Genomic DNA, 15,904 nt, shown 5'->3' with positions numbered 1-15,904 from the left:
AAAATAAATTCGGTTTCACCTTCGAATTCATATTTCGATTTTGATCGCGTCGCGTCGAACATTCCGTCGGTAAGATCTTAATCCTGGTAAAAAAAAATCAGTTGCAGCAGGCGAACGTGCGACGACGTGGAACAAAAGAGGCAAAGAACGAGATCGTCGTTGAAAGAAAAGGCGCGGAGATCGTCGATACTGAAACCGGAAGTGCACAAGCGCGTGAGCGACGCGTTAAAAGTAAGAATATCCGTAGAGAAAAAGCGATAGCCACGTCGCCGTCAAAATCAGTAAAATCGAACGTGGATTAGAGTATAGATGCGGCGAAGCTAGACGCCCTTCCCGTGGACCCATCGGACTCCATTGTCACGACGACAGCGTCCGAAGGCGATTTGAAGTCGCAGGACCCGGCGCACGTTCCGCCGCCCACGAAGCTGGGAGAAGCGGTAAGCCTGTTGCAAGAGCTGGAAGAACGTAAAACCGACTCTGCGAGTGAAGATACCGCGATTGCGGCTGAGAAGGAGGGAAAGCGCATCGTTATAGACGAAGAGATACCGGAGAAAGACGTTGCGCAAGAGCCTGTACCAGGGGCTGAGGAGGTGAAGCAAGAGGCGGTCGACGGAGTTGAAAGGAAGGTTGATCTGTTTCAACCATCGTTGAAGAAAATCGAAGGGCTAAATAGCGCGGATGAATCAATCGATCAGAGACCGGCGGTCCGTGGTTTGAAACTGGCGATAAAGGAGACGGGGGACAAGAGTCTCACAAGTGACATCACTATAAGCGAGGTTAGCGCGGATGAGGATATTGGTGCCGATGACAAATTTGACACTGATGAACCGACGGTGGACACATCGTCGCCGAGGGCGTCGGGAGAATTGAAAAAGGAAATTTCGGTGGAAACACCGTCGGCGCCGAAACCGAGCGCGGAAACGCAAGCGTAAGAGATTGATATTTCTGCCAATCATTCGCCAGATCGGTTCAGGGCCAAGGGTAGTCACGTCAGAGAGGAAATGAGAGTGCTCACGCCCGGGATTTTAGTGTCCTCGGTCTAATCTTTAGCCCGGACCAGAACCTGCATCATCTTTTTAGCCTGGACCAGAACCTGCATCATTAGCAGTGGATTCCAAATAATGCCAGAGTGGATGCTGCTTCCAGAAGAGGCTCTTCTATGTAGGCTCTGATCCAGCCTAAAAGATGATGCAGGTTCTGGTCCAGGCTAAAAAGTTGATGTAGGTTCTGTTCCAGGCTAAAAAGATGATGCAGGTTCTGTTCCAGGATAAAAAGATGATGCAGGAGGACACTAAAACCACGAGCGTGAGCACTCTCATTTCCTCTCTGGTCACGTGACCTTCTCAGAGTCAGCAGGTCATCAGGAAAAGTGGATTTTAAGGTTGTTTAATTTTTTATAGTGTTTTTAATACAGTTTAAAGACGGAAGAGAATATTATGGAATTTTTGGTTGATCTTCAATCTTCTTGCTGAAAAGGTTCATTAAGGAATATTGTAACGTGTTTTTTTCCCAGTGAATTTTTTACAGTGCATCAACCCAACTCGCCTCTATCTCATTCGGCCCCAATGCACGACTGATAATTAACCGGAAATTGCTTTGTGAATCTATTAGTGTATCAGTCTACAGGCTCGAACTCGTTTCTTTCGTTATGTAAACCCGTGAACATAATGAGCAGCACGAAATTAGCTTTAGTTTCGCACGAGTGTAATATTATTCATCTTCGTAATTAAGGGACTGAAGTAATAGACATTTCTTGAGCTATGCGCTGACACTGGTGACTGGTGAAATACAGTAAATATTTTAAGTCGAGTTGCATATAATGCAAAATAATTTATTGTTATTCTAGAACTGACATCGATCCCTCGACTGGCAAACCCAAAAAGTTCTCCTTCCTTAAGAAAACGAACAAAGTTGAACCATGCGATCCAGTGTAAGAACAAAAAGACATCTTTAGTTAATTGATCAATTCTAGTTATTACTCTTGTAATGCATGATTGAACCAAGATATGAACATTTAGGCACGCTGAGACAGATATTCAAACCTGGACCCCTGAGTGTTTTAATGAACCCAATACACCTGCTATGTGTAAATTAGAAGTGGAGGTAATTAAATACACAAAAGTTCTAAACCACCTCAAAACTTCCAACAATGACAGATATTATTTAAACGAAATTTTAAAAATTTTGTTGCAGAGATTTCTAGCAGACAAGAAAGGTGTCGTGGGAGAAATGCCCATTTGTCCAGCTTGTAAAAAGATACAGGTGAGCACTATAATTTTTGTTTTTTTTTATTTCTTTATTTATTTTTATTAATGTTGATCGTCTCTATAAACGATACAAGTGAAACTTGTGCGCAAAGCACAAAATTCACGCGACATTGAACGTGTTAATTTAGTTAGGTTAAGTCAATATAGTTAGGGTAATAACTAAAAGACGGTTACTATATCATAGTAACTAATATTTAATATTTCAACAGTATTTTGCAGTGTCATCGTCTTTCTACTACTACAGCGTTTACAGGGACAAGCGAGGCAGGCTGTACTGTGATTATTGTGCTTCGAAAAATGCAATTAAAGTACGACAAATACTTCTCGTAGAGAAAAAAAATCACTTTTTACAATATCTTTCATAATTGACGATATTTACAAGTGCATAATTAGCTGAAAGTTCTACCATGAATCGAGCAGCTAGTTTTCATTGAAATAGTGACTGCGAATATTCACATAGGTATTCACAGTTTATTAATTCATAATCCGGTTAATTTTTTGTAGGTATTGTATAAACACGACCCAAGTGAACAAAAGTTTTTGAAATGCGCGCGCTGTGGGACTCTGTTACGTCAGAAGACCAGTCGGAGCGAAGTAAATCAGTTTTCTATTTTGCTCCAGTGATCACGGTTTGTTAAGTAATATTATAATGTTAACTTTTTTCCAGTATTTCCGGAAGAATGAAAATTGTCCGACATGCATTCAAATGCAGGGACGTGCACATTGCTTCGGCAAAAAATAGATGCTCCACAAAAGGGGGAAAACTTAGAATAAATCGAATTATTGGTATTTGACTAGATTGTGTAAAAATAATTAAGAGTTAATGTCATTTATTGGAAACATTGTCATGTACATATTCAGTTGAGATTAATGAGCATGTATATTGTAAGAAATATAATTCTATTTTATTATAAAAATATTCTCGTCTCATGGATGACCAGAGTTTTTTCAGATTTTTATACTACGTTGTAATTATTCGATTTAAAATGGGAGACGGTTAATTAACCATGCTGCTTCGTTGATCACGTTAGACCGTATTTATTTAAAGAAAAATTAACACATACATTGCTTGAATAAGTATAACCAATATTTATTCCAAAGTATCAGGCTCTCGTATGTTCCTCGAAATAAAAAAGATAGTCCATATAGAGATAAGGTAATATTTTGACGATATTAAAAATTGATGAATTGTTGTAAAATACTGTAAAGCAATATTAATCTACATCACTGTTCACAATAAATTCTTAACATAAGTTTTCTTCGCTGTGTCACGACAGCACGAATCATTTGATCAAAGGCAAAACAAAATGCGTTAGTAAGCAGCGTATTAAAAAAAAATAGCATATAAGTTCTCGATTGTATTATAAACGAATTAAAGTCCAGAAGCTGCTAACGATCCGGTAGATTAAAAAAGATGTTACAAAGTTATACAAACGTCAATTATTCGGTATACAAATAGATTCCGAGGATTATAATAATAATAATACGAAATAACGATTGCTTATTTAATAATCTTTGGTGTAAAACAAACCACCTTCACATACTTGTAATTATGATCTTAATCAAGAACACCGGTTTCTGTAAACCATGTGAAAAATATCCTATATGCTTAATATAAATCCTTACAAATTAATTTATGTCTACGCCGATTGCAAAAATGCCTACCACTAGCCGCTGCCTCGTTTCAAATACTGATTAGCAAAATCTTTTACAATTGTTCAATACCATACATACAATATTCGTTTCATATCTCTTATTTCTCGATCAGAAATCTGTTCTCGTTCTCCTATTGATTTGTTTACAAAGATAAAGCCTCGTCACCGAGGTCGAGATATTTCCATGGAACATTTGCATCAATTTAGCTTATCGCGGGGAACAAGCACTATACTTTTTTCTCCTCTGATACTCTTGCATAATGGCACCCAACGAAGCTGTTCAGATACAGTCTGTCACAGTAATATTTGAACACTGCTAAAAACACGATAATTGTCTTAATATTCGACCATATGACATACATTTTTTTTTAGAAGTTTCGAGAATTTTTAAAAAATTGCCATCGGTCGAAATTGCAGAGAAAATAGTAAAAATGAAAAAACTCAAATTTTCACCAACATTTGTAGCTCATTGTAACCGATTTTTATGAAATTTTCAGAATGTGTATAATTCGTAGAGATTACCGAAACATATTTTTCAAATTTCCAATATAAGCCCACATCGAATAGTTGCAAAAAGACTACTTTTAATTTTTCTCTGCAACTCCGACCAATTGAAATTTGTTTACAAAATTCCGCGTCATGTACTACACTAATTGCTCTGGCTTTTCTCAAAAACAATCCACGTCATATGGTACAGTACTAAAAAAAGTTATCGTCTTTTTAATAGTGATGTCACAGGATTTCATATTTTATTTCACTACCCCTGGCTTAAAAATATTTAGCTGAACAAACGGATTGTAACTTGTACGATAAATTCGTTCGACTTCGAATGTAAATATGTTTTAATTTAAATGATTTGAACTGCGATTAAATAGAGCCGTTCGGAACCCAGAGGTGCTTCAATGTGCGTTCTATAGCAATTGAGGCTCTCTTCGACATGCAACAAGTCCCATGTCGATCTTCCTATTTGTTTCGGAGAAAAAAATAAAATTCGTCGCAATTCGGCCATCACCGCGACGAGCGGGCTCGACACGTTTCGCCTCAGGAAACTTTTGCCGTTCGGAACCCCGATTCACTGTAATTGTTTACTTTGTTAGTAAATGAAAACAAGATATTCAAGATAACCGAACAGGTATTTACGTTACGACCCAATATCTACAATAAAAATTATTCAAATAATTCAAATAGACGACTAAACATTAAATTTTTAAACTATTGAATCCAGAATAAAACCACAACAGTAATTTGATGATATTAGAGAAAAGCTATTCGATATACTGTTCAATATCTCGATACAGAGATATGCAAAAAAATATGTTTTGCTGTGCAAAAATATTAGCATAATACAACTTTTACAATATGGCCCTACGATAAAATTTGAATTAAAAATTGATTCTCCTAGAACATTGTATAACAAAAAATACTAATAAATCTGATTATACCAACAGTAACAACAAAAATTTCCAAAGTGTTTTCGCACAGAATACCAAGTATAATGTATTATTATTTTTTCAAGATATTCATTCGATACCAAGCAAATCGAAAAAAGTTTTTAGAAAAGGACAGCGACAAAATGTTAATATTGTATTTCTAACTATTCGAAAGTGCTGATTTTATGAAATGTTCAGGGAACATTTTTGTCATTACTTCCAAATCACACAAATTATTAGACATCGACAATTTTTTAAAAATAGCACCGAGTATCGGATTGTCCGTACTTTCTGGACCCACTGTGTATTTTGAAAAAGAAATATTCAGTTCAATTTTGTTCATATTTATATTTCTACTGTAAAAATTGTCTTATGCCAGCAGCGAGGAAATGAGGGTGCCCACGCCCGGGATTTTAGTGTCCTCGGTACAGTGCTGCTCCCTACTCTAATTTTTAGCCTGGACCAGAACCTGCATCATCTTTTTAGCCTGGACCAGAACCTGCATCATCTTACCTGAATCATTAGCAGCGGATTCCAAATAATGGCAGAGTGGATGCTACTTCCATGTTAAAAGAGGCTTTTCTGTGTAGGCTCTGATCCAGCCTAAAAGATGATGCAGGTTCTAATACAGGCTAAAAAGATGATGCAGGTTCTGTTCCAGGTTAAAAAGTTGATGCAGGTTCTGTTCCATGCTAAAAAGATGATGCAGAAAAGTGTGTACACTAAAACCCCGAGCGTGAACACTCTAATTTCTTCTCTGATGCCAGCACCGTATGCGATCGTGTCTCACTATTTTAGATACCCGCCATTTTTTGAAGACCGTACAGATATCAATAATTGATCCCGACGTCAGGGTTATTAACCTTCAAAATCGGTCTCATGGCAAACTTCTCCTCGCCCTGAATATATTCCCCGATCGATTGCTTGTTCCCGCAAAAGAAGTCGTCATTTCCAAAGAACGGCGACTTCGCGGGAGTTTTGCAAGCGTACGGATCGTATAGATTGGACGTGGAGGTCAGGATAGATCCTCGACCGATCTCCTTATCAGAGTAGGTTGCTTCTTGCGCGTTCTGCGAACCGCTCGTCTGATAACAGATCTCGTTGTAGAGCTCCGGAAAGTTTTGATTCTCGGCGAACTGATCGGCCATCGAACTCGAGCAACACCAATCGTTGTTCTGACCCAGAACGACCGAGTTCACGTTACCTGACAGAAACTGCTGCGGCAAATGTTCGTGACTCGGCGTCAGCATGGACGCTCTGACGTCATAAGCGTTGCACTGAGCCGGAATTAATTCGGGCAAGTAAGCAGCGCCGATTTGCCCGAGAGCGTTAACAGGATAATTCGGACAGTAATTACCGTACTGAAAGTGATTCGCGAACGAATGATTAGGATAAGCCAGGGGGGGCTGGCTTGCAGCAACGTTGGGAGTACCGACGACGTTATTCGCCAATAAAATTTGCCTCTCATTTCCGTTCGGCATCAGCAAAACTCTCGAAACTTTCGACATTAAATCTTGCACGGTGTTCCAATCGAAATTTCCGGGAATTGAGTTCTTCTCGCGCGATCGACACTGACACGAACAGTCCGGCGCGCGATTATTAATTAATCTTCCGTCCGATGGGAAATCTTCGTTCGAGTATCTCTGAGCTTCGTTCACCTTGAAACTCCTTGGGCCCTTTCTTTTTCTCAAAAACGCGCTGATCGATGGAAGAATCATGCTCTGCTGGTGCTGAACGTAATTCTTCTTGAGTTTGTCATAGAGCAAAGACTGGTCCAAAGTGTTGCCCGAGTTGCCGTTCACGTCCCAAGCCTCGACGCCATTTTGTTTCAACCTGCGCCCGTTCTGTAGTTCCATTAAGAGATCGCTCGGGCAAGCACGATTGTTTAATTGACACTGCTCGAGCGGGCTGGGATTCGATGGACGATCAGGATTGTTTTGCACGTTCCCCGAAGCTGCTCTTATCGCCCGGCCGTTTGCCGGTATCGATCTTTTGTCCACGATTTTCGACTGCTTCGATCGCACCATTGACTTTGTCGGTCTCATCGGCATCAGAGACACCGTTTTTATCTGTACGTTGCCAGCCTTGTCGCAGACTCCCTTCTCTTCCAACTATAATGCGTGAAGGATTATTTCGATACGATCTTGCATTTAAATTCGACAAGTGACAAAGGGATGTTTCGTGTTTGCAAACCTGCAGGATATTATCGGCATAGTTGGGCAGTAATTGATAGCACGAGTATTTAATTACATCTTCAATTACATCAGCAAAAGTCGACTATAATTTCAATAAGAAAACGGTTAAATGGTCCAAAACATAGAAATTAGTGGGTTTAAAGAACAATTACACTGAAGTAATTGTTAGACTCAATTACAATTACTGTAATCGTGTTAAGTAATTGCAATTACTCCTTTCAATTACTGAGAGCCTCAATCACAATTACGTCTTGAAGCTAAGTAATTGCAATTACTTTTACTTTAAATTACCTTGTAATTGTAATTTCAGTCTTAGCAATTAAAATTACATTGTAATTGCAGTAATTGAATTACAAATACCAAAAAAAATTGAGTAATTGAACGAAAGTCAACCCGGCCGCATTTCCACTCAACAACCTCTTGGGTTAAATACATAGGTGTAAACATAAATAGGTACAAATAAATGAATAGGTTTCTAATTACTTTTTTTAGTGCCATTTTAGAAATTGCAGAAATAAAATTACAATTACATGTAATTGTAATTGGTAATTGCAATTAATTTGGCTCAACCAGTAGTTGTATTGTATGAATTATAGTGATTCATAAAGTAATTGCAATTACCAATTACAATTACATGTAATTATAATTTTATTTCTGTAATTTCAAATTACAGTAATTGGTAAGTAATTGTAATTGAAATTACGTTTTGCCTAACTCTGATTATAGGCACATTGTCTGTGACCGCGATTTTTCTGCGCATCAGATAAATGGTTTTAAAAACTGCACTAGACTCGGTCATTATCGAAATAAATTATTTGAAAAATAATTGTGAAGATAATACGTATTATCTTATTTGGCCGCATGGCATTTGAAATATGTGTTAGTTTATTTGAAGAGCTGAATAATTTCTTTATTTCATTGTTCGAATTCCAAATGAAATAATTTTTTATTGTTTTGCACTTTTTGCACTAAATATTGGCAAATGGATCAATTAGTAAGGATTCATCTAAACTTTTCCAGTCACCTAATGTACGTATTTGTTTTTCATACTATGTACTAAAAAAATCTTAATTTTCTTACGAAATTGGCATAACAGCAATTTTCGAAACACTATCTACCGAAATAATATTATCGTGCAACTCAATGAACTTCTGATAACCTCGTGAAAAGCATGATTTCGAGAGTTTCCTAACAACAAATAGAGTGTGGCAATTAAATGACTATTCTGTTCCAGCATTTTACACAAACTAGAATGCAATTATGTGAACAACAATAAACAATGAGAATGTCGGTTAAAAGTTTATCTGTATAAACATACTATTACCAAATTGTTAATTTCTTTACTTACTCAATACCATTGTAAATAAAGGCTCAAGAATAAAAAAGAATTGTTTGAGCATTATAAAAACAAGAACAGAACAAATTATAATGATCACATAATAAAAATATAACAGTCTTGAAATAAAATTTATAACACGAAAAAATACAATTTGAAATCTATATGGGGTAATGGATCCAATCACTGTGCTCATATTAATTATTTTTAAAGCATAAAAAATATTTAAAAAGAGATATGCAACATATACTAACTGATTTTAATGAAAAAATTTAATATCTCTTTTTTAATATTCGTTATGCTCTGAAAATAAGTATAATTAACACAGGCACAGTAATTGGTACCCCCGCAGCAATTGGGTCCCCCCTTCCCTAATATTTTACAAGTAGGTGACGTAAACAAAATTCAGTTGAAAGACTTGCAGCAAAGTTTTATAATAAACGGAGCACACTTCGAGTGTTCAATGAAAGACAGTATGAAGCATTCAATTGTCCCTTTCTCGGAGTTGCAACTAGGCGAGCAGGCCGGTTATGTTAATCCATTCAAGCCCCCTATAGTAATCAGTTTACGAACCATCTCTGCCTTCGCCAAGTAGATCCACAATTTCCGCCACGTGCTAAACTTGTGTTGGTCACTGAAGTTGTACCGCATTTCCTTCGACACGTATCTAGTCGCCAAAGGACTGCGATAATCACTATATACACCGTTTTCTACCATGGTGGCACTCATTTTGTTTAGTTCACGATCGAATCGGTTGACCGGGGAATTTTTCAAATCGATTTCGTGTAACACGAGAGAACAAGGAAGCACACGATCAGCTGATCGACTCTACACACCAGCCGCTGCGCATTCTCTTTAATGAACGCCGACGATCGACATGCCATCTGTCAACGAAGCTTTGAACCATCTTGTTCAAACTGCGTCAGCACTATGGTTCAGTAAAATTAGATTTTCTGCGCAATTTTGGTTCCCAAGGAGAAAATACTTAACCGTAGCAAACAAAAATATGACATACGTTGTTTCAGAAAAATTACAAGACTGAATTTTGTTTCGATTTCACGCAATCTTTAACACTGAACCTACCAAGCACAAAACATATAAAAGTGAAACGTCTTATAGAAGGGAGAAGTCTGAATTTATTTAAACTTTGTACGATTTTCATTATAATGTATGCTTAAATAAAGAAGTCAATTCAGTAATTTTCCACAAAAAACGTTTTTGTAATTTCAATAATTGTGAAATAGAAAACCGGTCAGTTGACCGTGGTAGGTTTAGTGTTAATTTTTTTTTTCTTTTCAAACAAATTTATTTAATAATTTCTAATGGAAGCATCTTTGTAATTTCAATAATTATGAAACTAGATTATCAAACTAAAATGTTATTTGAACGATGTGGAACTCTAGAAAAACATTATATATAAAATTATAAAACAAAATCTTCAAAAGGTAAATTGAGACTTGCAAACGCAGTTTTGAATTTCTGATAGTTCAGTTTTAGTATTTTTACACCTAACATATTTCGAATTTTGAACATTTTCTTCAACTTTTATGTTTTTGCTTCGGAGTGCTTGGTTGCACAACTAACTTGTGTACGAGATAACACATTAGATTCCATTTGCATAAATAATATAATGCGATCTACAAATTGGATAAAATCATCCGCGTTTAAGTATTCGCGTACATGGATCTCGATTCTTGTAAATTGCGATGCCATTTACAGACAAGCCAACCGGGGAAAGTACCCACGTTCCATTTTCACGTGGGACCATAACTGACCGATGTCATTGTTCTTTACATACGAAAGGAAAACCATAAATCGCAACATACCGCCTGCTTGCAAACACAAACATCCCTTCGTCATAGTCAGCGTTTATCTGTGTTAACAATCAACTGTTATCAATGGACGGCGGACTTTGTGCACATACATGTTGAACATTTTTAAAAAATTATGCCAATCCTTTTTAATCGTTAGGTACGTCAAGTAGTTAACATAAAATAGCTGTGAAAATCCGCGACCTACTGATCAATAATTGAAATTAAAATAATAGTAGTAACATAATATAAAAAAGCAATAATAATAAAATAGCAATATTTTTTTCCATTTCAATCTTAAAACTGAAAGTTATTATAACTGCTGATATTAATCTAGTTAATTATATGTTATGGTTAGTAGATTGTAAACTTTTATACACTTTTTCATCTTCATAATTAGCTCTATAAAAATTGAAAGTGGGGAAAATGTTTATCATTGACGCAAAATGTTATTTATTAACAGGCTCGTTTCCACATATTTTAAAAATTTTCTATAAATGCATAAAAATCCAGGATCTAGTAATTATTAATAAATATTTTTGAGAGAAACTAAAATTTTATAAATATGTAATATACTAGAAAATACGACTGTTTAAGCCAAGGATAAATTTTTTACAAAGAGAAATTGTTATTTAAAAATCAATTGTGATAGTTAAAATCATCTTGAAGATAATCTGACTGAAATATCTATTATTTGAAAACAAAAGTATTTTGCTCTTACATATATACCCACCACGTTCCAAGGCGTCATGTTGGGATTCGCCCATTCCACGATTATTTCACAATTTGGAAAAAGCGTCAATGATTCGGGTATCAATCTTCTTCTTCCCATGGCAGCGCCTCGATGAGTATTATACGATATCAATACATAGCTCACGAAGCCGTTGAAGTTTCGATAAACGGCAACGCATTCGACGTCGTCCGTTACTTCGTAGAAACGCTGGAAAACAAAAACTGTGTCAGCCATACAACAATTTGTGGACCGTAAATGTTTCTGCAAATTTACATTTTTATACATAAGAAAACGGCAATGAATAAAATTTATCTCTCGTAAATGGTTTCAGTGAATCAAACGTAAAATAAAATGATTAAAGGTTAAACTTCGTGTGCCATAAATATTTCAAAATTCCTTAGCACTACAAGTGTAATTCAAAACAGTAAAAAATGAAAAGAGTTTAACCATGTCAATATACTATTTTTAACATATATAAATTATTAACGAGCAAAATAAATGTTTAGCTCCTATACTATATTCGTACAAAATTATATGTAGAACTTTCTATAATTGTAATTTTACTTTAAATGTGATCACTATCACGTTTCATTAAAATTTTGAAAATGTTAAAAATATACGGAAAATTTTAGTTCTGCAATTAAAAGATTTTATCGAATTGAAGAAGAAAATGTATATTATAGTTAATATAATGATATACGTAAATAAATAATAGAATATAAATGTACACTGTAAATATATCAAATATTATAATTAGAATATATATTTGTTGTAATTTGCATTGTTGTTACTGAAGTGATACAAATATTAGGTATGCTACATGCATAAGTAACTTCAGTCCTTTATTACAAATAATTTAGTATCACGAAAATTAATTCACTAGAAAAAAATGTTTAAATCTCTACAATTTCTTACATATTTAAATTCTTTAGTTATCAACTTTATTAAGAACAGATTTTAAACAAATTAAAAAATCGAAAAGGTAAATAATTAAGTTTTTTTTTCTAGTTTCTACAGTAGGACCTCGATTATCTTAACTAAATAAGGAATGTAAGTAATATTGATTTGCACAATATAAACAGTATTGCTTATGCATCATTTTAGACTAAGCTATTTACACGTGAACTGTGTTGGGATAATAACAGATATCAGGGGTTCGGATAATGAAGATCAAACTAATGATTCTATACCAATGATTCTCATTGTTCTAAATAATAATGTTATTCGGTGTCTTTATGGAACACTGCTAAAAATTTCGACAGCCATACCTTAATAATAGTTGCGGTGCTCATGGTTTCCGGTAGCTGGTTAATATAAAGCCGACGATTATTGACGCTGGCCACAACGCCGATCCTCTTTCCGGGATAGATCTCAAACTGATCGAGTTCTTTCACAGCACGGATTGCTTCCTCCTCAGTGGTGTACATGATAAAACAGTATCCCCTGTTCGTGCCGGAGAAGTCCATCATCAAACGCAATTCGTAGATCTGCCCGACGGAGCTGAATATCTTAACGATCTCGGGCTCGTAATAATTCCGAGGGATGCTGCCGACGAAAATCTCGCATTTCGGACTTGGAGGTGGCCCTGTCCATTTCGAGGGTGGTCCTAGCTTTCTTTGCCCGTTCACCTGCGTCAATGTTAACTCGGAATCGGCGACAAATTTTAGCAATTTTAAGCAGCTGTCCATGTGTTCCTTCTTGTTCAGCAGCTTGCCGACGGATCGTACTGGCGTTGTGCAATTTCTACTGGGCATGCATACTGTAATTTCAGATAAAAATTTGTTGCTGTACACGCGGCGGATTCAAAAACTGTTTCAACACTGAGTTTCTCGTTCTCAAGAAATTGTCAAGAAATCAAGAAATTTAAAACTATTTGCAAACTATTCAAAATGTGTTGCGGATTCAAAACCTGTTTCAACACTGAACTTCTCATTCTCAAGAAATTGTCAAGAAATTTAAAACTATTTGCAAACTATTCAAAATGTGTTACGGATTCAAAACCTGTTTCAACACTGAATTTCTCGTTCTCAAGAAATTGTCAAGGAATCAAGAAATTTAAAACTATTTGCAAACTATTCAAAATATGTTGCGGATTCAAAAACTGTTTCAACACTGAGTTTCTCGTTCTCAAGAAATTGTCAAGAAATCAAGAAATTTCTCAAGGATCCATTTTGGTGTTCAAATACTTTTTGGATCCACCGTGTTACGCGATACAATAAAAATTGATTTATCCTCGTGTACCAGAGTCCCTTTTTACACGGTGGAAAATGTGTTACGATCGCATTAAAGTAAATAAAATGTGTTTTAACAACGTGTAAACGTACACATAAATATTTATCTACTAAATAATATAAACATTGATATAAATAAAAACTATTTAATTTATTTCTCAGCCTCTCGACTATAAAAAAAGAACTTACAATCGAAGGTAAAAAGTACATAAAACGTATTTAACAGTAACCGTACCAAGACAAGTTTTCAGTTTCAATTTTGTATTTTATAATTGTTGAAATTACAAAGATATTTCTATTACAAACTACTAAACGAATTTTAAATTTTAATAAAAAGCAAGCGTTTTCCAATGAAAAAAAAATTTGAAAGGATGTGTAACATTACAGTATGTTTAGACAAACGTACTGTAACTTCGAATTTATATTTCTACTTTAAAAAATCAGGTCGGAATTTCGAGTCGAAACGAATCGAAAGAACTTATTGTAAAATGCGCGTGGAAAGCAATATCGATAAATATTTCTTAGAGAATACTAAGCAAAAAATGCGATAAGAAACAACCCCTATAATTATTGTAATGTTTCGTAACTCACCCAATTGTTTCTTGTTTAGTTGCACGTCTTCCTTATTTCCAATTTCATACGAATCCATTTTAACGTTGGTTGACATTTCTTTCGCGTTAAACGTTATTTTCACTTTCCTAATTACAACATTTTTAGATGATCACGCAACAACGTTCGTTTACACAGAAGCTAGAAAGTAAAGTCGACCGAGTTCGTTAAACGAAGCCGAAGAACACACGAAGATTTCGATTGAGGGATCGATGATCGACAGATAAATGCATCACCACGGTTTGAATGGGACTGATGCGGCGGGGCCACGATGGTTCTACGGGTCAAGTGTACGGGGTCAGATGGCGCTTATTTCGGACTGTTCCCATTGGATAAAGTCATTTCCCTTCGGTCCTCGGTGACAATCTTTCTCTCTTCTTTCGATCCACGAATTTCCTTTCTGCTTCTACATTATCATTTCATCTGTTTTCAGTTCCCCCCTATTGTCGTTTGTTTTTACCCCTTCCCCTGAAATTTTGTTCTCGAGCCTCGTACAGGGCATTTATTTTTAACGTTTCAATCAACAATTACTCGAAAAACGGAACCATCTCTTTTGTATTGACTGTAATGTTTAATTTTTTATTGAGTACGCTTATTGAATTCTTAATTCAGGTGCACACTTATGCATTTAAATACTTAATTTAAATTCAATCATTTAATTTGGCTTAAATTCACGTTTGTAAGTTTTCTGTCTAATAGTATTATTTTCTTCCCGTATGTTCTACATTATTATTTAATTTGACTAATAGAGGTGCACACGTATGCATTTAAATATTTAATTTAAATTCAATCAGGTTTTAATTTGGCTTAAATTCACGTTTGTAAGTTTTCTGTCTAATGCTATTATTTTCTTACAGTATGTTCTACATTATTATTCAATTTGACTAGTAGACTTATGCATATTTATTGTTATGACTTTTTACTTTTTATTATCATTTCTTGCAATGCAAGTTCTTTTTAACCAGTGCAATGTAAATTGTCTGAAGTCGCAAATAGATACTCCATTTCTTTTGCACATTCATAAGTATGAATTATTAACTTGTTGATCAGGAGTTACACAATTAGTTTTCTACTCGAGTGTAACTTCACGTTCCAGTAACTTTCCATTACATAATTCATTTAAGTAATATTAATTGTGTACATTATTATGTATCACAATATCTGTATTACTCTCAATTACATACATTACAGCTCTTACGTTCATCGCAGAAAATCTGAAAACATTAATTATATTTTCATTCGTGACTGTTTATTTTATACTTAAAAATCTCTGTTTTATAAAGTGGAAAATGCAGAAATTTTCTGTAATTCTTTTCAATCAATTAAAAATATATGATGCACATAATGTGAGCAATTTTCACTACATGTGATATTAATAACGATGTAAAATTGAAGTCAAATTTTACAGTTTAACACGGCCACAGGTCCGAATCTTTCCAGACCGATTTCAATGCATCGACAACGTTACATTGTTGCCCGGGCAGTCTGCCATAAGCTCGAGGCTGAGGTCGAAAATCTCCTTGCGCGAATGCAGCATACAATGTTTCTCGGTCGTCAGAAACGTTTCGAGACACGAGAGACCCAAGTGAAACACGCAATCGATTTAAATAATCAGTCATCCCTTCCTATAACCGTTT

General features: G+C 35.4%; 2 protein-coding genes and 1 long non-coding RNA gene across 4 annotated transcripts in view; 1 reads left to right on the top strand and 2 right to left on the bottom strand.

Annotated features, from left to right (window-relative positions):
* Positions 1-9,734, bottom strand: part of Adsl (adenylosuccinate lyase) — a 53,031-nt gene extending 43,297 nt beyond the window's left edge. Inside the window, exon 1 of the mRNA XM_076800673.1 lies at positions 9,457-9,734. Coding sequence (XP_076656788.1) covers positions 9,457-9,612 — 156 coding nt within the window. The 5' untranslated portion in view covers positions 9,613-9,734. The remainder of the gene's footprint in view (positions 1-9,456) is intronic.
* On the top strand, positions 2,198-4,605 carry LOC143362056 (uncharacterized). 2 transcript variants are annotated; one of them, XR_013083571.1, is made up of 5 exons: positions 2,198-2,262; positions 2,477-2,575; positions 2,772-2,861; positions 2,935-3,152; positions 3,220-4,605. It is a non-coding gene; the product is annotated as an uncharacterized LOC143362056 (long non-coding RNA). The 2 variants fall into 2 exon arrangements; XR_013083586.1 differs by lacking the exon at positions 3,220-4,605 and having other exon boundaries at positions 2,935-3,184.
* On the bottom strand, positions 6,078-14,766 carry LOC143361318 (uncharacterized). Its single transcript, XM_076800635.1, has 4 exons — positions 14,250-14,766; positions 12,696-13,186; positions 11,428-11,634; positions 6,078-7,463 (listed from the first exon to the last, which is right to left on the bottom strand). Exons 1-4 carry the CDS (start codon positions 14,323-14,325, stop codon positions 6,183-6,185), a joined length of 2,055 nt encoding a protein of 684 aa, XP_076656750.1. The 5' UTR covers positions 14,326-14,766; the 3' UTR covers positions 6,078-6,182.
* Positions 14,767-15,904: the final 1,138 nt, after the last annotated feature.

Source organism: Halictus rubicundus, chromosome 1, assembly GCF_050948215.1.
Source record: "Halictus rubicundus isolate RS-2024b chromosome 1, iyHalRubi1_principal, whole genome shotgun sequence".
Classification (NCBI taxonomy): domain Eukaryota; kingdom Metazoa; phylum Arthropoda; class Insecta; order Hymenoptera; family Halictidae; genus Halictus; species Halictus rubicundus.
Note: the sequence above shows the minus strand (reverse complement) of the source record. Positions and strands in the feature narration are given on the sequence as shown.